At 37.0% G+C, this 26,800-nt stretch overlaps 1 protein-coding gene across 2 annotated transcripts; it reads left to right on the top strand.

Moving 5' to 3' along the window:
- The first annotated feature begins 1,666 nt into the window (after positions 1-1,666).
- On the top strand, positions 1,667-25,092 carry LOC136854103 (uncharacterized). 2 transcript variants are annotated; one of them, XM_067130270.1, is made up of 4 exons: positions 1,667-1,700; positions 21,174-21,247; positions 23,250-23,429; positions 24,410-25,092. In XM_067130270.1, the coding sequence occupies exons 1-4, from the start codon at positions 1,682-1,684 to the stop codon at positions 24,605-24,607; spliced, it is 471 nt and encodes a 156-aa protein (XP_066986371.1). In that variant the 5' UTR covers positions 1,667-1,681; the 3' UTR covers positions 24,608-25,092. The 2 variants fall into 2 exon arrangements, with proteins under 2 accessions (XP_066986371.1, XP_066986370.1); XM_067130269.1 differs by lacking the exon at positions 1,667-1,700 and adding an exon at positions 1,921-2,312.
- The last annotated feature ends 1,708 nt before the right edge of the window (positions 25,093-26,800 follow it).

Genomic DNA, 26,800 nt, shown 5'->3' with positions numbered 1-26,800 from the left:
AGTATGAAAAGGCATTTTCTACTGCCTTCTTAAATCACTGATTCCTGCCAATGAATGGAGCCTGCAGGAGAGTTGACATAATCACGAAGGTGGATTTTATCACTGGAATAGGTACCCGAAGCTGTCATGCATTGGAATTCCTTTGTGAAGTCCATACTGGGTATCATTCATTATTGCATTATTTACCCAATGCATAAGATTGGATCCCTTATTTGTGCCAGTCCTTATCCAGTACATGCATCGGAAAATGGGCTGATAATTAAAACTGATTACGGCAATCCATATTGAAACCTAAATTGGATACTGGTAATCGTGCCAGTATCTGCCCAGTGCAGTAAAATGGTACATAATTGTTCCAGTACCATTCCAGTACATGCGTTGGGATGATTATGGATTGTATGTATTGGCCCAAAATTTTGATACAGTGAGTGCCATTAAGTGGCCCAGTGTGCAAACGGATAATGGATATAAATTGGACCAATGCTTCTGACCATTTTAGGGAGTATTGTGCCCATGTCCCAAAATTCAGGAAGTCCAGTACTGGACCAATGTATGGCCAAATGCTTGTGTGTTTGCTGGGATATCTGTTTGCCTTTCTGAAAACAGTTAGGTTTCCAGTGAAAGTATCCAAAGTCAAACTTTTTTTAAATTTCAGTTTTAAACTCATGGCTATACTTTCGAAAACTCACTTGAGTAAGCCCTGCTAAGTCCATATCTTTAATCATAACAATGAGAAATTTGTCAACACTTGAATTCCGTATTCCTTATTTGGATGTCAAAACTAGGGATTTAGAGATCATATTTAGGAAGAATATATTTTTAGTTTAGTTTGATACCTCCTATAATAGTCTGATCAAGTGTAACACAGTAAAAGGGGACAGCTTTAGAGTGGTAGCTTTCAATGATTACAAAGGAAGTGTGAGAATTAGAAAAGCAAAGGCAAGTTTATTTTTCCCTTTTAACATCATTGCTACTACTGTACATGAACTCCATTGCTGCTCGGCGAACATTAAGCTATGATACTAAAATTACGTGGCATGCACTTCTTTCAATTTTAAGGCAGCATTCTGTATTAAGGTAAGATTCAGCAGTGTCGAGTCCGTAGGGGGTTAATGCTGTCAGTGCACCTCACATGGTGTACTGTAGGCATTAGCCTACTAAAAGTTATCTGTAAGTCCCTTCGTCCCCCAGGCTGCACTGTGAGGTGGTGTACTGTAGGCATTACTAAATGTTATCTGTAACGTTCCATCGACCCCCAGCTGCACTAACATTTTAGCTTTTACTCTTATATACCCAGTTTCCCCCTTCCTCTTTTCAGTCTTGCTGTCCAACCTCTCTTAATAGTGCAACTATGGGGTTTTCTCCCAGTTCATCCTTTAGATCATTACACTTCATCACCTTTATTTTCTGGACCTCTCTATCATGCTGTCCACCCGTTCCAACTTCCCCATCTTAAGCGCTGAATGGCCGGAAGTCCCCCAAGAATTTGTTTGACAGCCAAAATTTCATAAATCAGTCAATCAGTACTTAGCTTGACAGCCTAAATTTCATAAATCAATCAATTAGTAGTATCGAGGAGTACACGGTAGAAAACGTGGCCCCCGGTTGAGGGTACACGATCGATCTGAGTCGATGAAATACTAATGACTGATAAGGCATGTTCATATATCTGAAGGGAAGGATGGTTGATACTTCTGCAGGTAGATTGATGTTAGTCATTCACCAAACAGGAGGACGGTTAAAATTTTTAATATCGCCACTTAATAAGAATCTCGCGTATTATCAAAGAAGCCTCAACACGACAATGGACGGCCTATGGGCCGTGACAGAGTGGAAAACAACAAGAACGGGAGGTAAAGAAAGTAACGACTCTGTGACGTCTAGGCTACAGTTCAGTGACGGTGATTCCGGAAAGTAGGAGTTGGTTGAAAAAGCATGTTCTGTGGATTACTTTGGCTGCATTGCTAAATTCCATTCAGAATTTCATATTTCCTTACTAAAATTTTTTTAACCTAGGGGAACGTGATTTACCTAGTTGTCTGCAATGTTCCAAGTGCAATTCTTCATTAAACAATAGGAATTGAAGAACGGCACTTAAGTTTAGTACTACAGTGAAGCTAAGTCGTAGACAGGAAGATTGTTATTTCTCGGTTAGTTATTTCAACTGTATCTTTTTTGGGAGATTTTCACCTCCATGGAAGTCAATATTGTTCGTGAACCACTGGTTAACGTGCTCAGTCTGATACCCATCAGCCTCCAACATCTAGGGAAGATCCAAGGCAGTCCAGTTCAGTCGGAAGACGCCAGTCCAAGTGAGTTCTTCGATTCAGATTAAGGTAAATTTATGGAATGTCTTAAAACTAGTACCATACACAAGGGTGAGGATCTAGTCCCCTAGATTATATTGTTAGTTGGTGTTGGTTAGGTAGGCTATAGGTGAACCAAGAAGTCAGTCAAAACGGCCCCAAATCGCCTCCCACTGTTGACACATTACCGTTACCAGAAGGTAACTCGCGAATTGTGGATACCCTTTCCTTCGACCATGGCTTATTATAATCCTCCGTGGCGTTTCCTCCTGTTCTTTTCCTTATAAATAGCTGTGTTTAGAGTTAACGATTCTTTTCGAAACGACAAGTTATCATACATTAATCGACACAGTCGACAAAGTTTTCATTCGTTGAAAAGCTTGTTGATCCCTTTTTAATAATTGTGGTTTTCGGGGACTTTTTTTTCTTTTGCCAAAGTTTGTCACGGTTGCATGATTGTAAAGTACAGTGGTCCTTTAAAGAAAAGAGCTCACCCAGAGCTGCTGACGCAGAACTATAATTGTTTACCCCCCTCACCATCCCCTCAGGGCAAACGCAGATTTGGCACGTGGCGAAAGAGGTGTTACTTTCGTACGTTATATTTTCCTATGCTATTTCTAGCAGTGTCGTAATTTCATCATTGTCCCTCACTATAATTTCCAATGCTATTTCTAGCGATATCATAATTTCATCATTGCCCTCAATTACAATTACATGTTTCTGTAACAAAGTCTTCTTTTTAACTGCAGATTCGCATAATGAGGAAATCACGTCTGGCATTGCTTCTTCAGCCTCCCTACACCCTCTTTGACTAAGTGCGTCTGACGGACTATAATAACCATACTAATAGTCATTTGCAATGCCCTAGTTAGGTCAGATGGTGGGCCTAGGGCTAGGTCAGGTCCTAGGTTGGGTTAGGTAAGGGTCCAAAGGGGTGAGCCTCCCCGGCTTGTAAGGATGCAGCCCCCTAGGTTAGGTTAAGAGTGGGGTTCAGGGTCTAGGCGAGGACTTTGGGTTCTAGGTTTATTAGGGGTGTCCAGGGAGGATAAAGCCTCCTAATGGAATACAGAGTTTAGGCCAAAGCCAAGCACTGGGACCTATGAGGTCATTCAGCGCTGGAAAGGAAATTGAGAACAAGTAGGTTTGAAAGGCGTAACTAGAGGAAAACCTTGCAGTTGCACTATGGAATAATTGTTAGGAGAGGGTGGATAGCAAGATGGAAGAAAGATATGAATATGGAGGTACAGTAAAAAGAATGAAAGGGGATGGAGCTAGGGGCCGACGGGACGCTGCAAAGAACTTTTACTAATGTCTACAGTGCACCCTAATCTCCCATTGTGGTCCCCTGAAATGTAGTCTATAAAGATGGGGTCCACCAACTCTGTAACTACATATTTGCTAACAAAACAAATGTCAGACACTTTCATGGCACACATTAAAACACAAAATTATATTTTCAAGGCCAAAATGCAATGATGGTTTAACGTATAATTTTACCAGAAAATACAGCAGTAGGCCTACTTTTTGCTGACATGATAATGTTCGAAGATTTTAGTCTAAGGAAGTTTTGAAGCCAGAAGTGTCTTTCGATTTTTATGTGAATATTGATAAACATTCCGGTCATTGTCTAGTAGTTAGCGAACTCAAAAGTGAGGTGGAAACTACTAGTTTTATTCCTCATAAGAAAGTCAGTAAGGTACTTTCTAAGGTTACTAAAGACATTTTATACGATATAGCAATTAAAACTTTCGTGAAATACGCTTGTTAAAGTTAAAATTTTCACTTTAGGTGTAAGTATCCTATTCAGCAAATAAGGTATTTTTGGTTCGGCCTAGACCTCCTGCTATCTTCTTCTTTTAACGTGGTTTTTTCCCATTTGTATGAGGTAAGCACGATGCCTTCTTTTGAAGGACTTTGATTTGGCTTTGGGGTAGACCGTAGTCTCGATCGGCTGCCCTGCCTGTCATTGCTTAGACCCCGGTAGCATATGTACATGTAATGTACCAGTCACCAGCGCCCTTTCTCCCAGCAGCGAGAAGTTGTTGCACGGTTAGGTCGACAGTCAAGACGTGTGAGGTGTCTGTTATGTTTTTAGGAGATGTTGGAGTGGCTTTGTTTGTGTGTGTATTAGTCTGTAACATCCATTTGCTTTTAAGCAAACCTATCCGTTGATTACATACATAATCCTGTCTACACGGATAGCAAAGTGTCCGCCTCTCTGACCGGTCGGCTGCGGATTTGTACCCGCGCCGCAGACCTCTATGAAGTCCGAAGCTGCTGCTCTAACTGACTTGGCCATCGAGGCTCTCCTAGACCTCCTGCTATGTATTTTATAAAATAAAGGGGCTTTACGGTGGGATCAAGTCGTATTAAATCAGAAAATGCTAATATTTAATATAAAGTCTTGTCTTTCTAAAATAATAGCTCCAGTTTCGAATGTGCATTATGTTAACAGAAAAGTGTTTTACAAGATGTCCATCGGATGTTTTCAAACGCATTTGCATAGGAATGTTTTCAGACGCATTTGCTTAGGAATGTTTTCAAACGCATCTACTTAGGAATGTTTTCAAATGCATTTGCTTAGGAATGTTTTCAAACACATTTGCTTGAGAATGTTTTCAGCTACATTTGCTTAGGAATGTTTTCAAACGCATTTGCTTAGGAATGTTTTCAGACGCATTTGCTTAGAAATGTTTTCAGACGCATTTGCTTAGGAATGTTTTCAGGAGCATTTGCTTAGGAATGTTTTTAGATGCATTTGCATAGGAATGTTTTCAGATGCATTTGCTTAGGAATGTTTTCAGACGCATTTGCTTAGGAGTGTTTTCAAACGCATTTGCTTAGGAATTTCGTATGCACTAAATCCTAAACTTTCTTTTAAATTGCTTACCACATCTTCCCAGCGTGAGCTGTCACTGATATCGATGATAGTGTTTTCGATTTATACAAGAGCAAGTTTCCCATCATTCAAGCATAATGATTTCACTCGAGTTTCATAAATGAAACTAAGTTTTTTTTTAATTTAGCCAATCATTAACCCCATTTACTTAGTGCTTAGTAATATTTTTTTTTTACTGTCTGAACTGCTCTTGACAGTGTATACTTTGCATTTATTATTATTATTATTATTATTATTATTATTATTATTATTATTATTATTATTATTGTTGTTGTTGTTGTTGTTGTAGCAAAGCGTGTTTAGTATGCATAGTCATTTCGACTGCATGAGTTGCTAAAGTTTTTTGTTTTTTTCTTGCTGCCAGTATGATGAATATTACGATACGCCGAAACTATACTTTAATGTATTGTTAGTCATTAAATAGTAAAATCATTGTTTAGTTAATGTTCTGAAAAAAGAAAACCGACAAAACTCGACGCGAAATGAACTTGAGATCAGATTTTGTACTTTTTTATCGAAAAATGCTGCCATATATTTGCTAATCTCTTAGCCGAAGCGATGCTGGCATGTTCTCTGAATAATGAGAATAATTAATTCAGAATTAAGTTCCGTAGGTTTTTGTTTGAAATTCATTGATGGAAAGAAGCAAATGAAGTTTCGTGTACCTTACCCGACACACTTGAACAGAGTTACTGCTTAAGTACAGGGAACAGGGGGACGAGACATGATGTCAGAGGAATGTAAAATCGATTGAGAGAATGACTTCTGTTCGCCAAGATGCCAATTACACATTTCACGGCGAAAATAAGATGCAGGGCAAAGAGTAATGAAGACAATAAGACCACGGTATGGACTGATTAGTTTAACCACGGTCTCGTTCAAAAGTCATGCATTGGCTGCCGTTTTCCGTGTATGACATGTCAACTTCAGTTCTTAGAACAAAACAGAATTAACAAAAACGTATTGGCGTTGTTTACTCAACTCCTCCGTTATACTTTGAGAGAGAGAGAGAGAGAGAGAGAGAGAGAGAGAGAGAGAGAGAGAGAGAGAGAGAGAGAGAGAGAGAGAGTCCAATTCTTATTTCTTAGGGTTGAAATGCCGTTCAGTTTCTCCGCGTGTTTAGCACTACCATTAAAAAAAAATTCTGAAGGAATTCAGACTTGCTCGACTTTGTTAGATTTCCAATTTTTCATGCGCAATATAATTTTGACTTTTGGATGCTGACACGCAAAATGAATTGAATACACTAACCCTTTAGAGACGAGGGCTCTAGATGAAAATTGCGTAGTTCGCCAGCATAGTAAAGCTTACGGAGGTCAAACAGGAGATAATCTGATAAATCAAAATTCCCTTTGTTGGAGAAAGTGAAATGAATACTGTTATCCAGAGAGAAGGATAAATGTTCCAGTAACATTAAGACAGTGAATTTGAAGCTTCTGATATCTTTTTTCTTAATATTGGCAAGTTATGAATGTTATTATAAAATAACAGTATATTTCTTTATTTTAATTAGTTGCTATTATATTCAAATAACCGTTTCACTGAAATCATGTTACGTCTGTTATAGGAATGGCTGTAATAGCGGAAAAGGTCTTCCATTGTTTTTACTCTTAAGGTAAATTAGACCTTATGAACGTTTGATGTCAGAGCTGAGTGTGCATCATTTTGGTGGATACAAAATAATTTTTGGCTATGAACAAGTTTTATTGAAGTATTATTTTCGTTAGCCGATAATGCAAAAAGTAGACACACTGTGTAGTCCAGTAAGAGAAGACACACCAAGCATTCTTCTCGCAAATTTTAGATGAAGTTTATTCCCTTCCAGTTCGGCCACTGGCCAGTGCATCCTTTTACTTCCGCAACCCCCAATTTTCGTAATTTTCTTCCTAGCCCTTATCGGGTCATTATCACCGCGAAAGATGACAGCATTGATTCGGTTTTATGAAGCCCAAACCGCACCACATGAAGGGCATCAAGAGATAACCAGACACCAGAGATAAGCTTGAATAACGTCATTAACTATAATAACCGCTTCCCCCTTCCGCCCAGAACGACGCGAGGGAACAAAGGGATATCTGCATATGTAATTCGGTGGGGGAGAATTGTCCGTTCCTTTGTCGCAACCTCGTCTCGCTTTACCTGCGAGTACTCAGGATCCCCCTCTTCATATACGCAGTGTACACAGTTCCGCGGTTATTACCTACCTTCTGTGACGGTTAACATTACGAAGGGTGCTGTAAATCGGTAGTGCATTTCTAATTATGCTCAATTTTTTGTAACAATATTCATCGATCCGTATGGATGTCTTTAGTACTGGTTCATCGAAACAAAGAAGACCATTTTGACGAGAGATTAAAGGAGTGTTACCAGTAGTATCCGACCACGCTATAGTAAAACATAAGCACACGTCTGTAACTTACCGCTTACATATCACAATCAGGTTGAAAACTAACCAACGATTTACCGGTAGTTCTAACCAGTGCTTCGTACATTTATTCACCTTGTTTGCAATATGTATGCAATATGTATGTGGCTGTTTTCAATCTGTTTGTGATGTTTATGTGACGGTTTTCAACCTGCTTGTGACAAAAATGTGACTGTTTCCAACATGTTTCTGGTATATATGTGACTGCTTTAAAAAAAGTTTATATGTATGTGCCTATTTTCAACCTGTTTGTGGTAGCCTATGTATGTTACTGTTTGCAACCTGTTTGCAATATGTATGTGGCTGTTTTCAACCTGTTTGTGACAGGTATGCGATAAGTTGTAGAGGTGTATTGATGACATATCTTATTGTTGCGTGGATGCAACCTAACAAGTACGTACTTTCTACAGCAGTTGATACAAACTTGCGTCAGTATGGCAAAACTGATGGCCATTACGTACTCATATCAAACAAGCTTTAATTTTCGATATATTAAAATGCGCCTTGACGTGCCAAATGACCAGCGTCTACTACACCTGCGTTATCTAAGATTTTTAATAATAATAATAATAATAATAATAATAATAATAATAATAATAATAATAATAATAATAATGCTCTGATTTAGAATCTCAAAAAATCCCAGTGAGCAAAATGAAAGCGCATAGTTTTTTTTATCGTAATGAATGGTAACGCGAATTTCATGTTGAGTTAAGTTTCTAGGGAGATCCAAAATGTGCTTCAGGTATTATTGTCAATACCCTTGTTCAGATATTATATATGTATATATTTGTATATATATATGTGTATATATATGTATGTATATGTATGTATATATATATATATATATATATATATATATATATATATATATATATATATATATATATATATATATATATATATAGAGAGAGAGAGAGAGAGAGAGAGAGAGAGAGAGAGAGAGAGATAATGAGCGCTAGAAAACTCTAACAAAAGATTATATATATATATATATATATATATATATATATATATATATATATATATATGAAAATATATATATTACACTGTAGTATTACAGGAAAAGACATTCATATATATATATATATATATATATATATATATATATATATAGAGAGAGAGAGAGAGAGAGAGAGAGAGAGAGAGAGAGAGAGAGAGAGAGAGAGAGAGAGAGAGAGCTAGAAAACTCCTAACAAAAGATTATATATATAATCAATATACATATATAAAATATATATATTACACTGTAGTATTACAGGAAAAGACATTCATATATATATAGAAATAAATTTGTCTCATATTGGGTAATCACAATCAATGTGCAACAGAAATAAATTTGTCTCGTATTGGGATCAAACACAGGTCTTTCAGTGTGAATCAGAAATTTATTGCTTTTCCACACGTGGTTGTGTGTTGATTGCTTCTGTCTTATTCCCTCAGAAGGGATAATTCGAAAGCGCTATCAGTTGGGTCGCTGTGAGTAAGGAAGTTGAGCAAAACTTGCTGGTATGCTGGAGATTAAGCTTGCCCATGTAAAAGCCCTAGGTGCAGTGGTACTTAGGTCCCAACCTCTTTAATGACTTGTTTGGTTCAGTTCAATTGAAAGATCTGGGATAGATCTTGATGTGAGTCAAACATATATATATATATATATATATATATATATATATATATATATATATATATATATATATATATATATATATATATATATATATATATATATTATTGGGAGTTTTCATATACAATATATATATCTTATATATAAAAGTAAATGTTTGATGCATGTATGTATGTTTGTAACTTTGTGCCCTATAGAAATCTGAACCTCTTGACCAATCTGGACAAAATTTGGCATGTGGCCATTATTTGACCCAACTTAGATAGTAGGGTAGGTTTCAAACCCATACACCCTTCCCCTTCCCCTTCCTCCATCCCCCTTCCCCCTGCCCTCTTCCCCCTTCCCTTTGTAACTTATGTGGTAACAGCTTGACTAATCTGGACAAAATTTGGCTCAAGGTCATCATTTGACCCAACTTAGATAATAGGGTAAGTTTCAAATCTGTGCCCCCTTCCCCTTCCCCATCCCCCTTCCCTTTGTAACTCATTTGGTAACCACTTGACCGATCTAGACAAAATTTGGCACGTGGCCATCATTTGACCCAGCTTAGAAAAAATGGTAGGCTTCAAACCCATACCCCCTTCCCCTTCCCTATCCCCTTACCCCTTCCCTTTGTAAATTATGTCGTAACTGCTTGACCGATGTGGACAAAATTTGGCACGTGGCCACCATTTGAACCAACTGAGATAATAGGGTAGGTTTCAAACCCGTACCCCTGCCCCCTTCCCCTTCCCCAACTTGATTCCCCCTTCCCTTTGTAACTTATGTGGTAACCGCTTGACCGATCTGGACGAAATTTGGCATGTGGCCACCATTTGAACCAACTTAGTTAATAGGGTAGGGGTTCAAACTCATACCCCCTTCCCCTTCCCCTTCTCTTATCCCCGCTCCCCTTCCCCCTTCCCTTTGTAACTTAACTGGTAACCGCTAGACCGATCTAGACAAAATTTGGCATGTGGCCATCATTTGACCCAACTGAGATAATAGGGTAGGTTTCAAACATGTACCCCCTTCCCCTTCCCCTTCCCTTTGTAACTTATGTAGTAACCACTTGACCGATCTAGACAAAATTTGGCAGGTGGTCATCATTTGACCCAACTTGAATAATAGGGCAGGTTTCAAACCCGTACTTCCTTCCCCTTCCCCCTTTCTTTTGTAACTAACGTGGTAAACAAACTTTAGGGGTTTATCCTACCTCAGTTCATGTACTAGATATGTACTATAATAATATACTAGTGAAAATGCTTTTCTTCTCTGTGAATAACAACTCTGTATCAAGGTTTGTGTGTAGGTTTAATAGGGGTGTGTGTTTAGGTTTAGTGGGGATGTGTTTAGGTTTAGCAAGGGGTGTGTTTAGGTTTAGTGGAGATGTGTTTAGGTTTAGCAAGGGGTGTGTTTAGGTTTAGTGGGGGTGTGTTTAGTTTAGGGTGGGTGAGCTTAGATTTTGTGGGGGTGCTTCAGTTAAGTGGTGGGGTGTGTGTTTAGGTTTAGTAGGGGGTAAATGGGACAGTCATCACAGTAATGTCTGGATAAAATGAACAGTCACCACAGTAATACCTGAACAGAAGGGACAGTCAGCACAGTAATACCTGGGGGACAGTCACCACAGTAATGTTTGGATAAAATAGACAGTCACCACAGCAATACCTGGCTAAATAGGACTGTCACCACAGTAATATCTGGATAACAGGGAGTGTCAGCACAGTAATACCTGGATAAAAGGGATAGACAGTACAGTAATACCTGGATAAATGTGACAGTCACCACAGTAATACCTGGATAACAGGGACAGTCAGCACTGTAATTCTTGGATAAAAGGAACAGTCACCACAGTCGTACCTGGATAAATGAGACAGTCACCCAGAATATCGGGATAAAATGGGCAGACACCACAGTAATACCTGGTTAAATGGGACAGTCAACGAAGTAATACCTGGTTAAATGGGACAGTCAGCAAAATAATATCTGGATAAAGTGGACAGTCACCACAGTAATACCTGGATAAATGGGACAGTCAGCAAAGTAATAACTGGATAAAAGCGACAGACTGGACAGCAATGCCTGGATAAATGGGACAGACATCACAGGAACACCTGGGGAACAGTCACCATAGTAATGTCTGGACAAACGGACAGTCACCACAATAATACCTGGATGAAAGGGAAAGTCACCACAGTAATGTCTGGATAAAAAGGACAGCCAGCACAGTAATACCTGGATAAATGGGACAGTCACCACAATAATAACTGGATAAATGGGACAGTCACTACAGTAATACCTGGATAAAATGGGCAGTCTGTACAATAATACCTGGATGAAGAGGACAGTCAGTACAGTACTACCTGGATAAAAAGGACAGTCACCACAGAATAATTGGACAAATAGGAGTCACTACAGTAATACCTGGATAAAATGGACAGTCAGTACAATAATACCTGGATAAAAGGGGCAGTCAGTACAGTAATACCTGGATAAAAACGACAGTCACCACAGTAATAACTAGATAAATGGGACAGTCACTACAGTAATACTTGGATAAGAGGTAAACCACTGTTCCCAGTCAGTCACAGAAATGGAAAATTATAAGAAATAGTAGTGGGGTTTACCTGGATAAAAGATCTATGGATATCTTCAGCCTGACTATTATTATAAGATTAGAGCAGTCATTAGCAGGAACCTTACAACACAGTAATAACTGGTTAAATGGGACAGTCAGCATCAATTAAAAAGTAATATTTGGATAAATGGGACACTTATATCCCTCATCTTCTTAAAATTTTGGTGTTAATGTCGCATTTAGACAGTAATTTCTGGATGAACAACATAAGAAAAAAGGGACAGTCATATTTGTACATGTTAGTGAGAACAATGCAACTGGATAAATGGGATCAGTCAGCTACAACCATAATATGAATATCAGTCAAGGGAGTAATATCCTTTAATATCAAAAGAAATTTGTAAATTGTTTAAATAAAAGAGGACAGATTATCATATTTGTAAAGCACTCCGCCTCCATGACAGTAGGTGAGGTATGGTCTGTTTATCAGCAATGTCCCCTGAGAATCTATTGTGATTTTTAGCCAAATGAGTTTTAAAGGCCACTCCTATATGGAGCCTCTAACGGTTGTGTATCAGTACTGTTATATGTGACTTCTCACACTCTATATGGAAATATATATACATATATAATGATAAATGAATATACAAAATATATAATATATATATATATATATATATATATATATATATATATATATATATATATATATATGTGTGTGTTTTTTTGTATATATATATATATATATATATATATATATATATATATATATATATATATATATATATATATATACAATTATTTCTGTCGTGATCTTAGTTGGGTGGATGATCAACGAGAATGACCACATCATTGTGATAAAAACTGATTTGAAAACGCCTCCTGGGCAACAATACCGCGAACACGACATGACAAAACGTACAACCAAAAACATCACGCACGCTGAGCATTTCTAGTTTTTTCTTATTTAGGAGCACTTCTTTGCGATAAAAAGTTCTGCCTAGAACTGTTTCCTCTATATTTCTTTCGAACTTGTTGCAGTGGAATTGTAGAACAGAATGTGAAATGGAATATTTATGTTTATGAATGAGATTTCTAATATTTTTGTTCCTCATCGGTAACACACTCGGACTTGGGAGCCTATTGTCATAAGCACAATTGCAGAAGTGTTATGCATATGAAAAACCGCAAATGCGTCTCCTCTTCAGTGTGGGAAAATCCTGCGAACTTATCGTATCAGGTGGCGATAGAAAGTGATATGATTGTTTCTGCAGAACGTACGCCCACTGCAATCTCGATTTACCAGGAAGGATACTTAAAAATTCTAATCAGTGAATGCTAGTGTACTCAATTGAAGAATGGAAGTGATAAATTCTCGTCGATATCTGGGAGTAAATGTTACGGATGACTGTATTTTGAGAGAAGAGGTAAATCACAGAACTGGTGAAGCAAGCGAATTAGCAGGAGCTCTGCTACAAAAGCTCTACTAGAAACAAACGTTTAGGTAAGCTTTATCTGGATTGTCTGAAGGGCGTTGTAGAGTGGTCTTTCCTTTTAGGAAGCCGAGTGTGAATACTGGATGGTGGTGAAAGACTAAAGGAAGAAGCTGTTTGCCTAAATTATGAGGAGTAAGAAGAGAAGTTGAGAGAGTAGAGATACAGGGATGAAAAATGATAACCATAGGTTAAAAGGTGGGTCAGTATACTGAGGTGGTTTAGTCACGTAGAGAGAATAGGTGAAGCAGGTGAGCTGGAATAGGGCATGAAGAAGGGGAAGGACAAGTAGACAACCGAAAAGTGCTGGATAAAGTGAAAGATACTGGACTGGAAGGGCATTAGTATTTATAAAGCACAAAACTATGAGCAAGGAGGAGGTGAAAGATGCAGTATGAAGCAGTGAGTAGGGGGAAGGATTTCGGGGTCGACGTGCTTCTGATGAGCTTCCTTTGTTTATATGTGAGAAAGCAGATGCTGGGGAAGTCGCCAGTATAGGAGTTTGTTCATTTTCAGTCAGGGAAATAAAGTGTAAAGGGTGAGATTTTCACGGTTTGTTAATTTCAGCCAGGAATAATATACAAAATCATTACCTCGATATTTAGACAGCCAAGATCAGGAAATTCGAATTTCAGCTTCCCATATTCACTTCAACACTCGCAGGCAAAACTGCTTTTGTGTTTTGGGACCTCACGTTTTCGCAACTTCCCTCTATATTTGTTAGCACACGGATCAACAGAAGACGCGCAAACAGCCCTTCATCGAAAGGAAAACCATATTTTTTGGTACAGGTTGTTGCTTATTTCTGTGACTACCGTGAATGTGCTGTAGCGATTATTACAACTTCGGGTGGATTAATATCGGAGTCTGGCTCTGGCTCTGCACCGCTCCTGCAACGAGTTCTCTAGTAATTGGGAATCAAGGTCCATCGGAGGCAATTATGCCGCTGTAATTTGTTTTCGAAAACTATTGCTCGGCACAAATGAACACGCTGTAGCAGTTTGGAGCGTAAAGATCGAGGCAATTGTATGTGTTGTTATTTAGCGCAATATTCGGGTAGAGGAATGAAATGCCAGGGAGAGAGAGAGAGAGAGAGAGAGACAGAAAGAGAAATGTAAATATAGGTTATGCTACAAAGAGCATTCTTGGCAAGAATACTGCGTAAGTTTTAATAAGCAGTATTCTGCTAAGTTTAGCAACAGTGCAAGTTCGGTGAATGTTCAGTTTACGCTACTGAATCTTGCAATAGTTTCCGAGAGAAACGACGTCTGTAGTTCTAATTGGTATATAAATGAAATTGTTTTTTATATATGCATGTTATTTTCTTCAGCAAAAATATAAAAATAAAAATAAAATAATAATAATAATAATAATAATAATAATAATAATAATAATAATAATAATAATAATTGAGGATGCCAAATGACACCCTTTCTTGAGGACGCCAAATGACACCCTTTCTTGAGGTCGCCAAATGTTCAGGACGCCAAATGGCACCTTTTACCCTACTTACTACACAATTTTTTTTATATATGCATGTTATTTTCTTTAGCAAAAATATAAAAATAAAATAAATAAATAATAATAATAATAATTAGGGACGCCAAATGACACCCTTTCTTGAGGACGCCAAATGTTCAGGACGCCATATGGCACCTTTTACCATACTGTGGTGGTTTTCAGGATCCTCTTCTCTCGTCCACTAAGCTCCAAAAATGTTCTTTAATTTTGTTCGATTCCTTCGCATACCAGTAGGTTGGCATTCTTTGTCTTTCCCGATCTCATCTTCCATCTATTCTCTAATTTTCATCTAATTCACAGATCACCCTTACTTTGGCTAATGGTGCTGACCTTAAAAACATTTCTTGAATGAGAAATCTGTAATGTAAATAATTTCAAGGCTTTCAGAGCTCTGTTTTAACTATTTCTCTTTTAATTTTCTTGCCCAGATCTTCTTCTGTTCGGTTTTCTGTATACAAAATGTAGTCTCCCTCATCTACAATGAATCTTCAGTGTTCGTATGAATTCATATTTGCCTCTGATATACGGTAAAACTCAAACTTTCAGTCTCCTTCAGCATGTTGCGTATTCGTTCTTGGTGTCATATATTCTTTTCTCCATCTTGGTTATTGAAGTTTTGTTTTGGCTACATAAAATCTGTTTTGAAATGTTTACCGTATATTAGGGGACCCTGTTTGTCTCCTCTCTTGGAAAAACTGAGACGCTATTTGTTTAGTTAGTGGCTACCCACCTCACTCACTTTAAACTAATATTTGCTTTTGTCTGCTTAAGGTAGGTTTTGTACTTTATTTCACTACTCCTTAGTTTGAGAGTCACGCGGACTAAAAATGAAAAAATTAATAAAAACATCAGCCATTAAGATGCGCATCTGAAAACGAAATCTGCTCATAATAATCTTTGCTTGAAACATAAAAGATTCGGACATATTGCGAAGTTCAGTCGAGCTAAGGCAACCTCTCTCTCTCTCTCTCTCTCTCTCTCTCTCTCTCTCTCTCTCTCTCTCTCTCTCTCTCTCTCTCTCTCTCTCTTCTACAGGTAATAATACGGTCACTCTTTTGTTGAACTTAAAGATGGCGATTCATCACTCTCTCAGGTGGCCTGGTGACACTTGTCAAGCCACCTCTTTCCACTTGCGCTTCGTGGAAAACGGTAATTTTCAGAGAACACACCTCAGTGACTGTTGCTATCCTATTGCCAAGGAATTCACTTCCTTCTTCTGTTTTTCCTGACTTGCGACCTATCCTCATTTAAGAATCCTTGCGTGGTTTAGCTCTATACTTCTTCCATTCTTTTCCTTTTTCTTGGTTTCTTCTGGCCCGGGCTAGAAAAGGGCATTAGGGGCATTTGGTTGCCCGACCCATCAATCTTTTCTGGAAAAAATGAGTCTCATGTGGAATATCGGTGAAATAATAACGAAAACGAAAGCAGATAATGACAGCGAAAGAGAGAGTGGTCATGAAAAAGAGAGAAGTATTCGTCCGTTAATAACGACGGTTCTTCTTTACGACCGTAGAAAACGAACCGAAATTACGAAGGGAAAATATATCCGGGAAAATATGAAGGAAGCGCCAGCAAAAGGCAGACAGAGAGCTTCCATCTCTCGCCTTTCCCGGAATTAGCAAAAACGCGCCGCGAGAACTCTTTTTGGGGATGAATAATGGCGCATCTTCCCGCTTATGGAATAAAATTTATTTCGCCCGTCTCTCGTGCGGAGGAAAGAAGCTTTTAGTCCCGAATATTTCGTTATAGATGATTTGTTATAAGCACACACTTCAATGGCCTTGTTATGTATGTTGCAGGGGAGATGTACAGTAGAATCCGTCGCGAATTGCACACCACACTTTTTAGCGGTATTTTACATGCGAATAAAACAGGAAGGGATATGGCAACGGTATGGAAGGGAAAGAAGTGCACTTATGTAAAAAAAAATAAAAAAAAAGTCATCGTACTTTGCAATCCAAGGATGACGGATTTCCTCGGAGTACATGTGGGAGGGAGTCACCTGACAGGTGACACGAGGCCGCTTGGCGTTGGTAAAAGAAAACCTGTGATTAGAAATGGGTCATGAAGGAAGCGTGAAGTTGTTGATGTTTATAAAGTAAAAGGTGGCGATTGTGAATAATAGCTGCAGAGACTGGTAGAAGATTTAAAAGAGTTCGTAGAGAGGACTTGAAAGTGAATGTTTACAGGAGCAAGGTGAGGATAGTAAATGGAAACCAGGAAAATAGAGAAATTTATGTGTTTGGACCATGAAAGGACGGAAGTGGTAGTTTGCGCAGGTTTTTAAATTTAGTCTTTATAAGTAAATTTAACGAATGGCAATAGGATGAGACTAAGAGTTTTGGAAGAGAAGGAATGTGTATGGAAGCCAAAGTTGGGATGCATGAAGGGATTGTTAAGCCTACTACCCTTTATGGAAGTGAAGTGTAGGTACTGATTATGAAGGAAAGAGTAATTCTCGAAGCTTTCAAGATGGTTGGTTTGTTTAGTTTAAGTTTAAAAAGAATGGTTGAAGGGCCCATAAATGTTGGGATACAAAGATTTAGTGCAAAAACTAAAAAATATGAAACAATGGGTCAGAGTTTTTGAGAGGGTATGGTCACGAAGAGAAAATGGAGGTACTGTTTGAAAGGAGGAGGAGGGCATCTAATAAGTATCAAGTAGAGAGTGCGGATTAGGTACTGGAAACGGAAGTGTCATATTGCTGAGGAAGCGTGAGAATGCTTACAAGATAAAGAGAAGTGGTATATTTTGTGTAGGTGTGTTGACGAGCTGGTGATGGGCCTTGTAACAGATTCAGAAAACGACCGATGTCATTTTAGGTTTCTGCTCAGAAGTTTCCCCTTTCATTCTGCAGTTGAAGGGCAACATTCCAATGAATGATTCCTTATTTTTCTTTAGAGCCAAATCTTATCTGAGGAGGTACTTTGTTGATGAAGTTTATATATTTATATATTTATATATTATATATATACAGTATATATGTTATATATATATGCATATAAATACATACATATGTATATATACATACATACACACACATATTTATATATTCATCACGTTCCATATTTTCGTGATTCAGTTATACACACACACACACACGTATGTATACACACACACACACACACACACGTTGCTGCCGACGATAGCAATATGCTCACCTGTAACACTGGTCGACCAGCCAGCTAAGTTAAGCAACAGTTGGTCCGGTCATTATCTGGATGGGTGACCACTGAGAATACTGACGCAACTTGTACATAGGCCAACGAAGTTGCTGAAGACAGGAGTAACAGCTAAGAAGGAATGGCTCCAGGTTTAAAAGTAAGAATTCAGTTAAAGCTATCTAAGAATTTAAATACTCCACTGAAGTTCCTGTGGTTGTATTAAAAATATATCCTATTAAGCTGATTTTATTTCTGTTGGTTTTAAGTAACAGAAGAAAAAGTTGAGTATACCTTTGTTTAACCAGACCACTGAGCTGATTAACAGCTCTCCTAGGGCTGGCCCGAAGGGTTAGACTTATTTTACGTGGCTAAGAACCGACTGGTTACCTAGCAACGGGACCTACAGCTTGTTGTGGAATCCGAACCACATTATACCGAGAGATGAATTTCTATTAACTAGTAACAGAAGAAAAGTAAGCAACCGCCAATGGCATATTTTCAGATGTCTCAATGGACGTTAATATTGTGCTTCTGTGGGTAATGTTGAATTTTACTTGTAATTAGGAACTATAGATGGGTAGAGAGTCGTGTTATTCACACAGGATTTTATTAAACTGGTGAAAAGAATTAGAATTTATCTATCTCTCTGTTTGTCTACCTAGCTCTCTATCTGTCTATTTATCTGTCAGTAGATGCGATGAGTCTAAAACATTTGTAAACCACATTTGAAATCGTATGGTCCGGGTTAAACAGCTCGTAAATAGCTTTTTGGTTAGAGCTTATTTATGTAATGAAAAACAAATAGACTGTGAATGCACAGTATTACTAATGCAGTAATAGAATATAAACATTGCCTGTTTTGAAGTTTGTTTTATTTCCAATAATGACTCGGACTCTCATGTTTTCAGTCGCATAGTAGCATTGCTAAAGCGGCCCTTTTGAAATTCCAGGAAAAAAAAAAAATAAAATTAGTAATTGACGGGATTTCTTTCATTTTAGGTACGGAGTCATTTTCCAGGTCAAAAGCGCACAAATTCAAAAGCGGAATGAAAAAAAAAACATATGACATCGTATGAAGTGGAAACCAGCAGTCATTTCTGATTCCATTTTCTCTCTCTCTCTCTCTCTCTCTCTCTCTCTCTCTCTCTCTCTCTCTCTTTCCAATTCACTTTGTCCACACGGTGTGTATTGCATCTTTTGAAATGGATTTCATCTACTGCGCCTCTGCTGCTGCAGCTGCTCTTTGACATGACGAAAAAAGAAAAAAAGAAAATTGTCTGGATTTTTCCCTATCCATTATTTCAGAAGCCCTTTCAGATAAATCACATTCGCGCTTAATTAACTCGACGTATTTCAATTTCCGTAGGAGAGATCGCGACTTTTCTCTGCCCTTCGATGAGGAGTTCGTTTTGCAAAGAAACGTTGAAGCTCGTTTCAAGGTTAATTGCTTTACCTGCCGTTGGTGCGTCGGTCCGGTGACCTTAGTGAGGATATTTTTTTTATGTCTACCCGAGCAGCGTTATGTCTGTCCCGAGCAGCGCTGTGATGCTTATTCTCCTTTTTGCGTGATGCTGCAAGGATGAAAGCGACGATCACTCCGATGAGCTAATCATGAAAACAACGAAGGCTCTTCGAATGTATTCAGGACCGAACAATTATTGTCATTACTTCACTCCCTTGGTCACCACTTCTCAATCAACCCAGACATAACAACTAGGCCCATTTCTGCTTTGGTTCTAAACACCATGCCCTTTCACCTTGGTCCCGCAAAGTGTCATAATTTCCAGTTATCTCTCATCAAACGATATGACTTAATGTGCATTCCTTTTCTTCTTCATCTAATCCACAAACATTGAAAACTTCAAGATATGGCGTCAGGTTTCTTCCTTATATATACATATATATATATATTATATATATATATATATATATATATATATATATATATATATATATATATATATATATATATATATATATATATATATATTTATGACTCTGTGATTAAAAAATTTGCTAAATACTTGATAGTCAGGAGGCAAAAAAAGAAAAAAAGTTATGACGTTTTTCTGTCTCTGATGAAGATGAACTTCTGTTTCAATTTTCACGGACGAATTGCAAGCACGTGTGTCGACCCTTCAGCATCAAAGTTTACTCTTGTTATGGTTATTAATATTAAGCCAAGGTAATGATACCTATCCGGAGATTCAAACCCAGTACATACTGTAATGTTATTTCTCAGATTTTATGAACTTAAAGATTCTGGGATTCGCGAGGCGTGGTCATTTGTTAATATTTTTAGGTGTCATGTGTCGCCATGTACTTTGACGAGAGATCATAGGTAGGAATATTGAATGGATGTGCAGATGCTATAATGGGAGACAGAAATGCTATTAACGTGAAAAATAGGGCGAGGTTTTGGTAGTATTAGCAGCTTATACATGGTCACCATCTTAATTACCTTTTGATTGTTTCTTCAACATATAATCTTTCCGTAGGGGGTTCGTGCCGTGAGGGGGCATTACTTAAGATTCTTTGCAGCTCCCCTTCGGTCCCTAGCTGCAACCCCTTTCATTCCTTTTACTGTACCTCCGTTCATATTCTCTTCCTTCCATCTTACTTTCCACCTTCTCATAACAATTGATCCACAGTGCAGCTGCGAGGCTTTCCTCCAGTTACACCTTTCAAACCTTTCTACACCCAGTTTCCCTTTCAGCTTAAATTCTATACTGTATTCTATTTTATTCAACATAAAATTTAAACTGAAGCAGTATATCTTAGACTAAGATATCTCTCAATAAAGTGTCTACAACGATAAAATAATCTTCAAGTATCTGTTAACGAAAACCATGAAAGGCGTTTTCATTATTTTTCACCATGAGAACTTCATTTTCGTGGAGGACAAACAATGCTGAATAATAATTTATCATAAGGTAGATTTTTGTTTTTAACGTGACGCCTTAACTTGTCCTCCGGGAATTTAGATACAAAATCCATGGTTTGATCACCGATTCCACTTGTTCACGTGGAGTACCTGACAGAAATTAAAATCTCTATAAAAGCATTATTGTTAAGCCGAGGTGTAAACGAGTTAATAGCAGAGAAATGCACAAAAAAAGTAAAGTAAATTAGTCCTTATCGAAACTGCCAAAGTAATATCCATAACTTTTTCCATATATTCCAGAGAAAATGGCAATAATGTTTTTGGAGCCAAACCGTTCGACCAGCGTCTACGGCATCCTGAAGTTGTCAGAGCTGGTTTGTAAACTGTCTCAAGTTCTTTGTTTATTGTCGAGAAGAGGAGGCTCTCTTGATTCCACTGTCTTGGCTATGCAGCCTACTTGCGTTATCCTGCCACTGATTTTTCATCGTGGAGCTAGAGACCTGAATTTTGCCACTTTAACTCTCTTATCTTAGCTACTTTATTTTGACCTCCGTAATCGCAAGTGTTCTTAAGTTTTTAAAGAATTTCTTTTAAAAAATAATTATTTTTGGTCCTTTCTTTGATATCTAAGTGTAAATTCTCTCTCTCTCTCTCTCTCTCTCTCTCTCTCTCTCTCTCTCTCTCTCTCTCTCTCTCTTCAGTATTATCTAGTGTTCATGCTTTTATTACACTTACGGTCATGTGATCGCAACGGATGAAGACAGTCAAGCGCTAATGTTCCCAAAGTATTAAAGAAAATTATAAAGCAATCCTGGATATTTTCTCCTGTATTTCACTTCTCAGTTTATCCATGTTTTAATCTTAGTCTTGCTTGCTCTCCAATTTCTTTTTTTTTTTTACTTTAGCAATTTACTGATTAATTTCTCTGTCATGATTACGTAGCCATATTTCTGTCTTCTTTTGTTACGAGTTTCTCTCCACATGTATTCCAGTTTGTTTCGTGCAAAAACGTCAGACGGTTTCTGCCTGCGTAATGTCGTTCGTTGCCTTGTGATGGTGTTCGGCTGTTTTTTGAAAATAAGGAGGAAAACAGACGTCAAAGTGGCCAGTGTCTTACGTCACTTGTTATTCCGCAGTTGTTATGTAAACTAGGATTTTATTGCTTAAGAAAAACACATACATACATACATGCATGAATACAATCATCACATGTATATTTACATGTATTTGCAAATATCAAGCCACTAACACCTTTTATTATTCAGTTCACTTTACCTTGGGAGTAATGCAACCCAAAAGGGAATTAGGTGTGAGAAGAGCATCTGGCCAGGCCAAGATTCAAACTTGATCCTTTTGGGTTTGACACGGCCGAGACAGGGACTCTTCCATTAGACTATCAAGAGAGATATAAGTTGATTTCGACTCTGCTGTCCATTTTCCCGTCGAATTCAGGCTCTGTTCTTAGTTACCGATAAACAAGTTATTTTTTTTTATACTTTAAACATACTAAGCCACACACACACACAGAGAGAGAGAGAGAGAGAGAGAGAGAGAGATTAATTTGTATTTTTCTCCTCACTGATATTATTTTGTTCTTTATTTAGTCAGTAATGTATTTTTCGTATCATTACACAGTTTTAAAATATAAGAGTACATTATCAATTGTATTCACGCAGACATTGTTTTACTCCTTAAAGTATAAATAATCTATAAAAGATTTATAGTGATATGTATCCAGAAGATACGAGTATCTCATGTATACGTATACTTTATATACTTTATATTACAGTGTATTACTCATTCCACATTATTTAAGGCATTGATATATTATATATGTATATGCATATATGTACTTATTTATTTATATATTTACATATATATATGTATTGTTATGAATATATATATATATATATATATATATATATATATATATATATATATATATATATATATATATATATATATATATATATATATATATATATATATATATATATATATATATATATATATATGTATAACTGAATCACGGAAATATGGAACGTGATGAATATATAAATAAAGATAAAATCCACAGAAGGAAATGGAAACACTGGAGTGCTGCAGGGTCTTTCGACACTAGTCCTTTACTTAGCAGACTAAGTAAAGGACTAGTGTCGAAAGGCTTCGCAGCACTCCAGTGTTTCCGTTTCCTTTTGTGGATTTTATATATATATATATATATATATATATATATATATATATATATATATATATATATATATATATATATATATATATATATATATATATATATATATATATATATATATATATATATATATATGTTTGCGTGTATTGCACAAACTAATTCAAATCCTTTCCTCTTCTTCACAGACATTTCTGATAGTTTCGGTGGGCATTTTTAAGGGAGCAAATCTCACCTTCGCGGGATCCCATGCCGTCGTCATCGACACCTTCTTTTCGGGCACGTTCGTTACGGGCACCGTCATCACGATCATCTTATCCATCTGCTATCTCGTCGGGCAGACGGCTTTCCTCCAGCAGACGTTCTTGGTAAATAAATTATTTAAAAAAAGTTTTTTTTTTTTTTCATCAGTCTCGTTCGTTTTCTGTATTGGTCCGTTACGTTCGTTTTTAATCCTCGTTATTCGGAACGTGAAAAATCTTCGTGTGGAACAACCCCAAAATGCCGTAGCTTACAAAAACATATTGCAAGGTGTACTTGCTTATCTTTACTATTCTGTACATAGTCTTTTACTTGTTTTATAGAATGTTTTCACATCTGCTATAGCTTTTTTTTCTGATCTGAATTCATTCTTTTAACTATATTTTACTTATGATACTTTTAGTTTGAGGGGAAACCGGTTTCATACCCCAACACACACACACACACACATATATATATATATATATATATATATATATATATATATATATATATATATATATATATATATATATATATATATATATATATATATATATATATAGAGAGAGAGAGAGAGAGAGAGAGAGAGAGAGAGAGAGAGAGAGAGAGAGAGAGAGAGAGAGCTCATACCTTAAAATCATCCCTCTTTACGACACAAGAATAATATGATGGTCTCTCCAAAATATCAGTCACGGTAATTTTACCCACTCTCATACCGTGCACCTTTGCTTAAGACAATGCTTGTAAGCTTGTAACTAACAGATGTAGGATGCGATTCGTTAAAATATCATTAATACAGATTTGTGCCTGATGTACAGAAAAAATGGGAAAAGTTGGGAAAATATTCTGTTTAAGTTCACATGACATTCAGCTGGAACTATTTATACCTTCTCATTGACTTTATATTCACATTAATATCGTTATGTAAGGTGTGGGTATTTTCGGAATTATTTTTTTTAATTATCCATAAATGACATAGAAGAAGCAAATGATACAACTTATTTCGTCCTTCTTCCTTATCCCCGATGCTTCGTCACAATAGTTCGAGAATCTCTCCTCCAATATTAACAAATAAAAATCCTCACAAAGTCATTTCTTCCCGCAGGAACCGATGATAAACATAACTATGTTCATCGGGTTAGCCGCAGTGGGTGGCATCATCGTAGGATATGTCAACATCCATGACGGACAGGTCGCCAAGAACAATGAGACCGAAGCATACGCCATGGCGGCTACGACTTGGATAGCCTCCGTGTTCTATCTCGTGGATTTCGTCTATTCTGTCGTCGTGTATAAGAAATAGTCATCTGAGCACTAGCTATTTTAACAAATAGTCATCGGGAACAGGAGACTTCTTTCAGAGCACTAGTTATTAATTCTTCGGTTACTCTTTTTCCATTTCCTCAAGTCATAATTTGCAAGGTGCTTTCGTTAGCTGAGGCGAAGAGTCGTCTTTTAGTATGCACCATAGTATTCTATTAGGCTCTTAAATTACTCAAGAAACAATAATCTTTTAGCAACGATAGACATTCGATACCATATACTTAAGAATAAGATGTCGACGCCCTAACGTGGGCTTCGCGAAATGCAGCTCTTGAATTCACTGATCATTTAGTGTTAGTCGGTCTCCACTTACGCCAATATATTTCATCCCTTCCTTTCCCAAATTAAGTCTTAAGGATTTCATAAAAATTGAGCAGATTAGAAAAGGGTGTACAGTGTACGAGAGATTTATACTGAACCAGAAATTAGAGTTAGACTGCTTTCATAAAAAAATATTAAAAAGTCTTCTAGTGTTTTTTTCTTCACCATATATCTTTCCTGTTGACTTATACAGACAGACATATATACATGTATATATATAATATATATATATATATATATATATATATATATATATATATATATATATATATATATATATATATATATATATATATATATATATATATATATATATATATATATTTATATATGTATATAATGTATATATGTATATATACATTTACTGTATATATTTATAAAATTTTTATGGACCATGAGAGAGCACTCATAAATTTCGTGATAAACCTTCATTGTATATATAAATTTGTATGTCCGCGTTGTGGGCCAACTTTAAAATATTTGCATTCTAATTACGAGTAAACTTACTTTACTTCACGGTTCACCCTACCCTGGCATGACACCAAATATGCTGCGCGAAAAAAATATCCCTTGTTATAACTGCTTCTTTATGATTTACGGAGACTTTCATTGCCGTCTTGAGACCCTGCAATTTCCTCTGTGGGAGCAATAACATGCTTTATTACATTTACACACTTGTGATTATAGCTTCAAAGCGGGAAGCAAATAGAAGGAAAAACCGTCATCCTATTTTATTCTACTTTTTCCTACTCTGATCCCCATTACGCTCTCATCTGTAGCTGGAATTACAGATCCGTATCCTTTCTTTAAGGAGTTCATCTTCGCTTGGGGCAATATAACGGGAACATATTCTTATGCTACACCTAATTACGAAGAAGAATAAGAAGAGGGAAATCTCTGTCATAAATCACAGCTGCGGGGAAATGGGCAGTCAGTAAAACAAACTGTTGCACGAATAAGAAAGTGAAATACGACTCAAGCATTCTGTTCTTCGTCATATGGCCATCATTTCTCTGTTTTATATCCTCAAGATACAAAGAGAGGGAGAGAGAGAATGATGTCTAATGCTTTCCCTTGGGAGGAAACCTATTAAATAAAACTCATATCTTCTATTTCTGAAAAATTCCGCTTCCATTAACTAATAAGAAAACAGCCAGAAATGCGTATAAAAATCCCTCGAATTTCCTTCTATTCTGTCATACATTTTATGGACGATTCCGTGTGGATTCGTTCTTCTGTTTGTGCGGGAAATGAAATAAGATGTTAAAAACAGATTGGAGTTTTATGCAAGCCAAGTTTGCGTATCCATTTTTCCCGGGAAAGATCGACCTAGACTCACCGCTTACGTTAACTTTAATGCAGTCGTTTTAGTTCGAAAAATGTTCTTGGAGAATTTGCTCCTCAAATTTCAGTATTGCAGTGTCATGTAATTTTTTATGATGTCTTGTGACATAAACATTTCGAAAGTAGTTTTCTTTTCTACTCTCTTTTCTGTTGTAAAAGGAGATAGGAAATCGGACAACAAATATTTTAATATTAGGATTTGGCACATTCATGGGCTTCAAAGGAACGTATAGTTAATTGCAGCCTTGCTACAATATCGTAGAAAAATGCTTGCGAAATTATCCACATGTGGGTGATGTGCAAATTCTAGAAATGGCATTTCAGCTACGGATAGGAAGCAAAAATGCATTTTTTTTTATAAAGTTCGCAGTAGTATGATGGCACAGAAGAATTTAAGAACTTCCATGATAATTGGTATTCATATTTTGTGACATAGGTTGAAAAATGGGTTTATTCCTTATATATTATTTTTATGCAGTACGACAACGGAACTAATAACCTTTTTTGT

This window comes from Macrobrachium rosenbergii, chromosome 28, assembly GCF_040412425.1.
Source record: "Macrobrachium rosenbergii isolate ZJJX-2024 chromosome 28, ASM4041242v1, whole genome shotgun sequence".
NCBI classification, from domain to species: domain Eukaryota; kingdom Metazoa; phylum Arthropoda; class Malacostraca; order Decapoda; family Palaemonidae; genus Macrobrachium; species Macrobrachium rosenbergii.
This window is presented reverse-complemented; position numbering and strand designations above follow the sequence as displayed.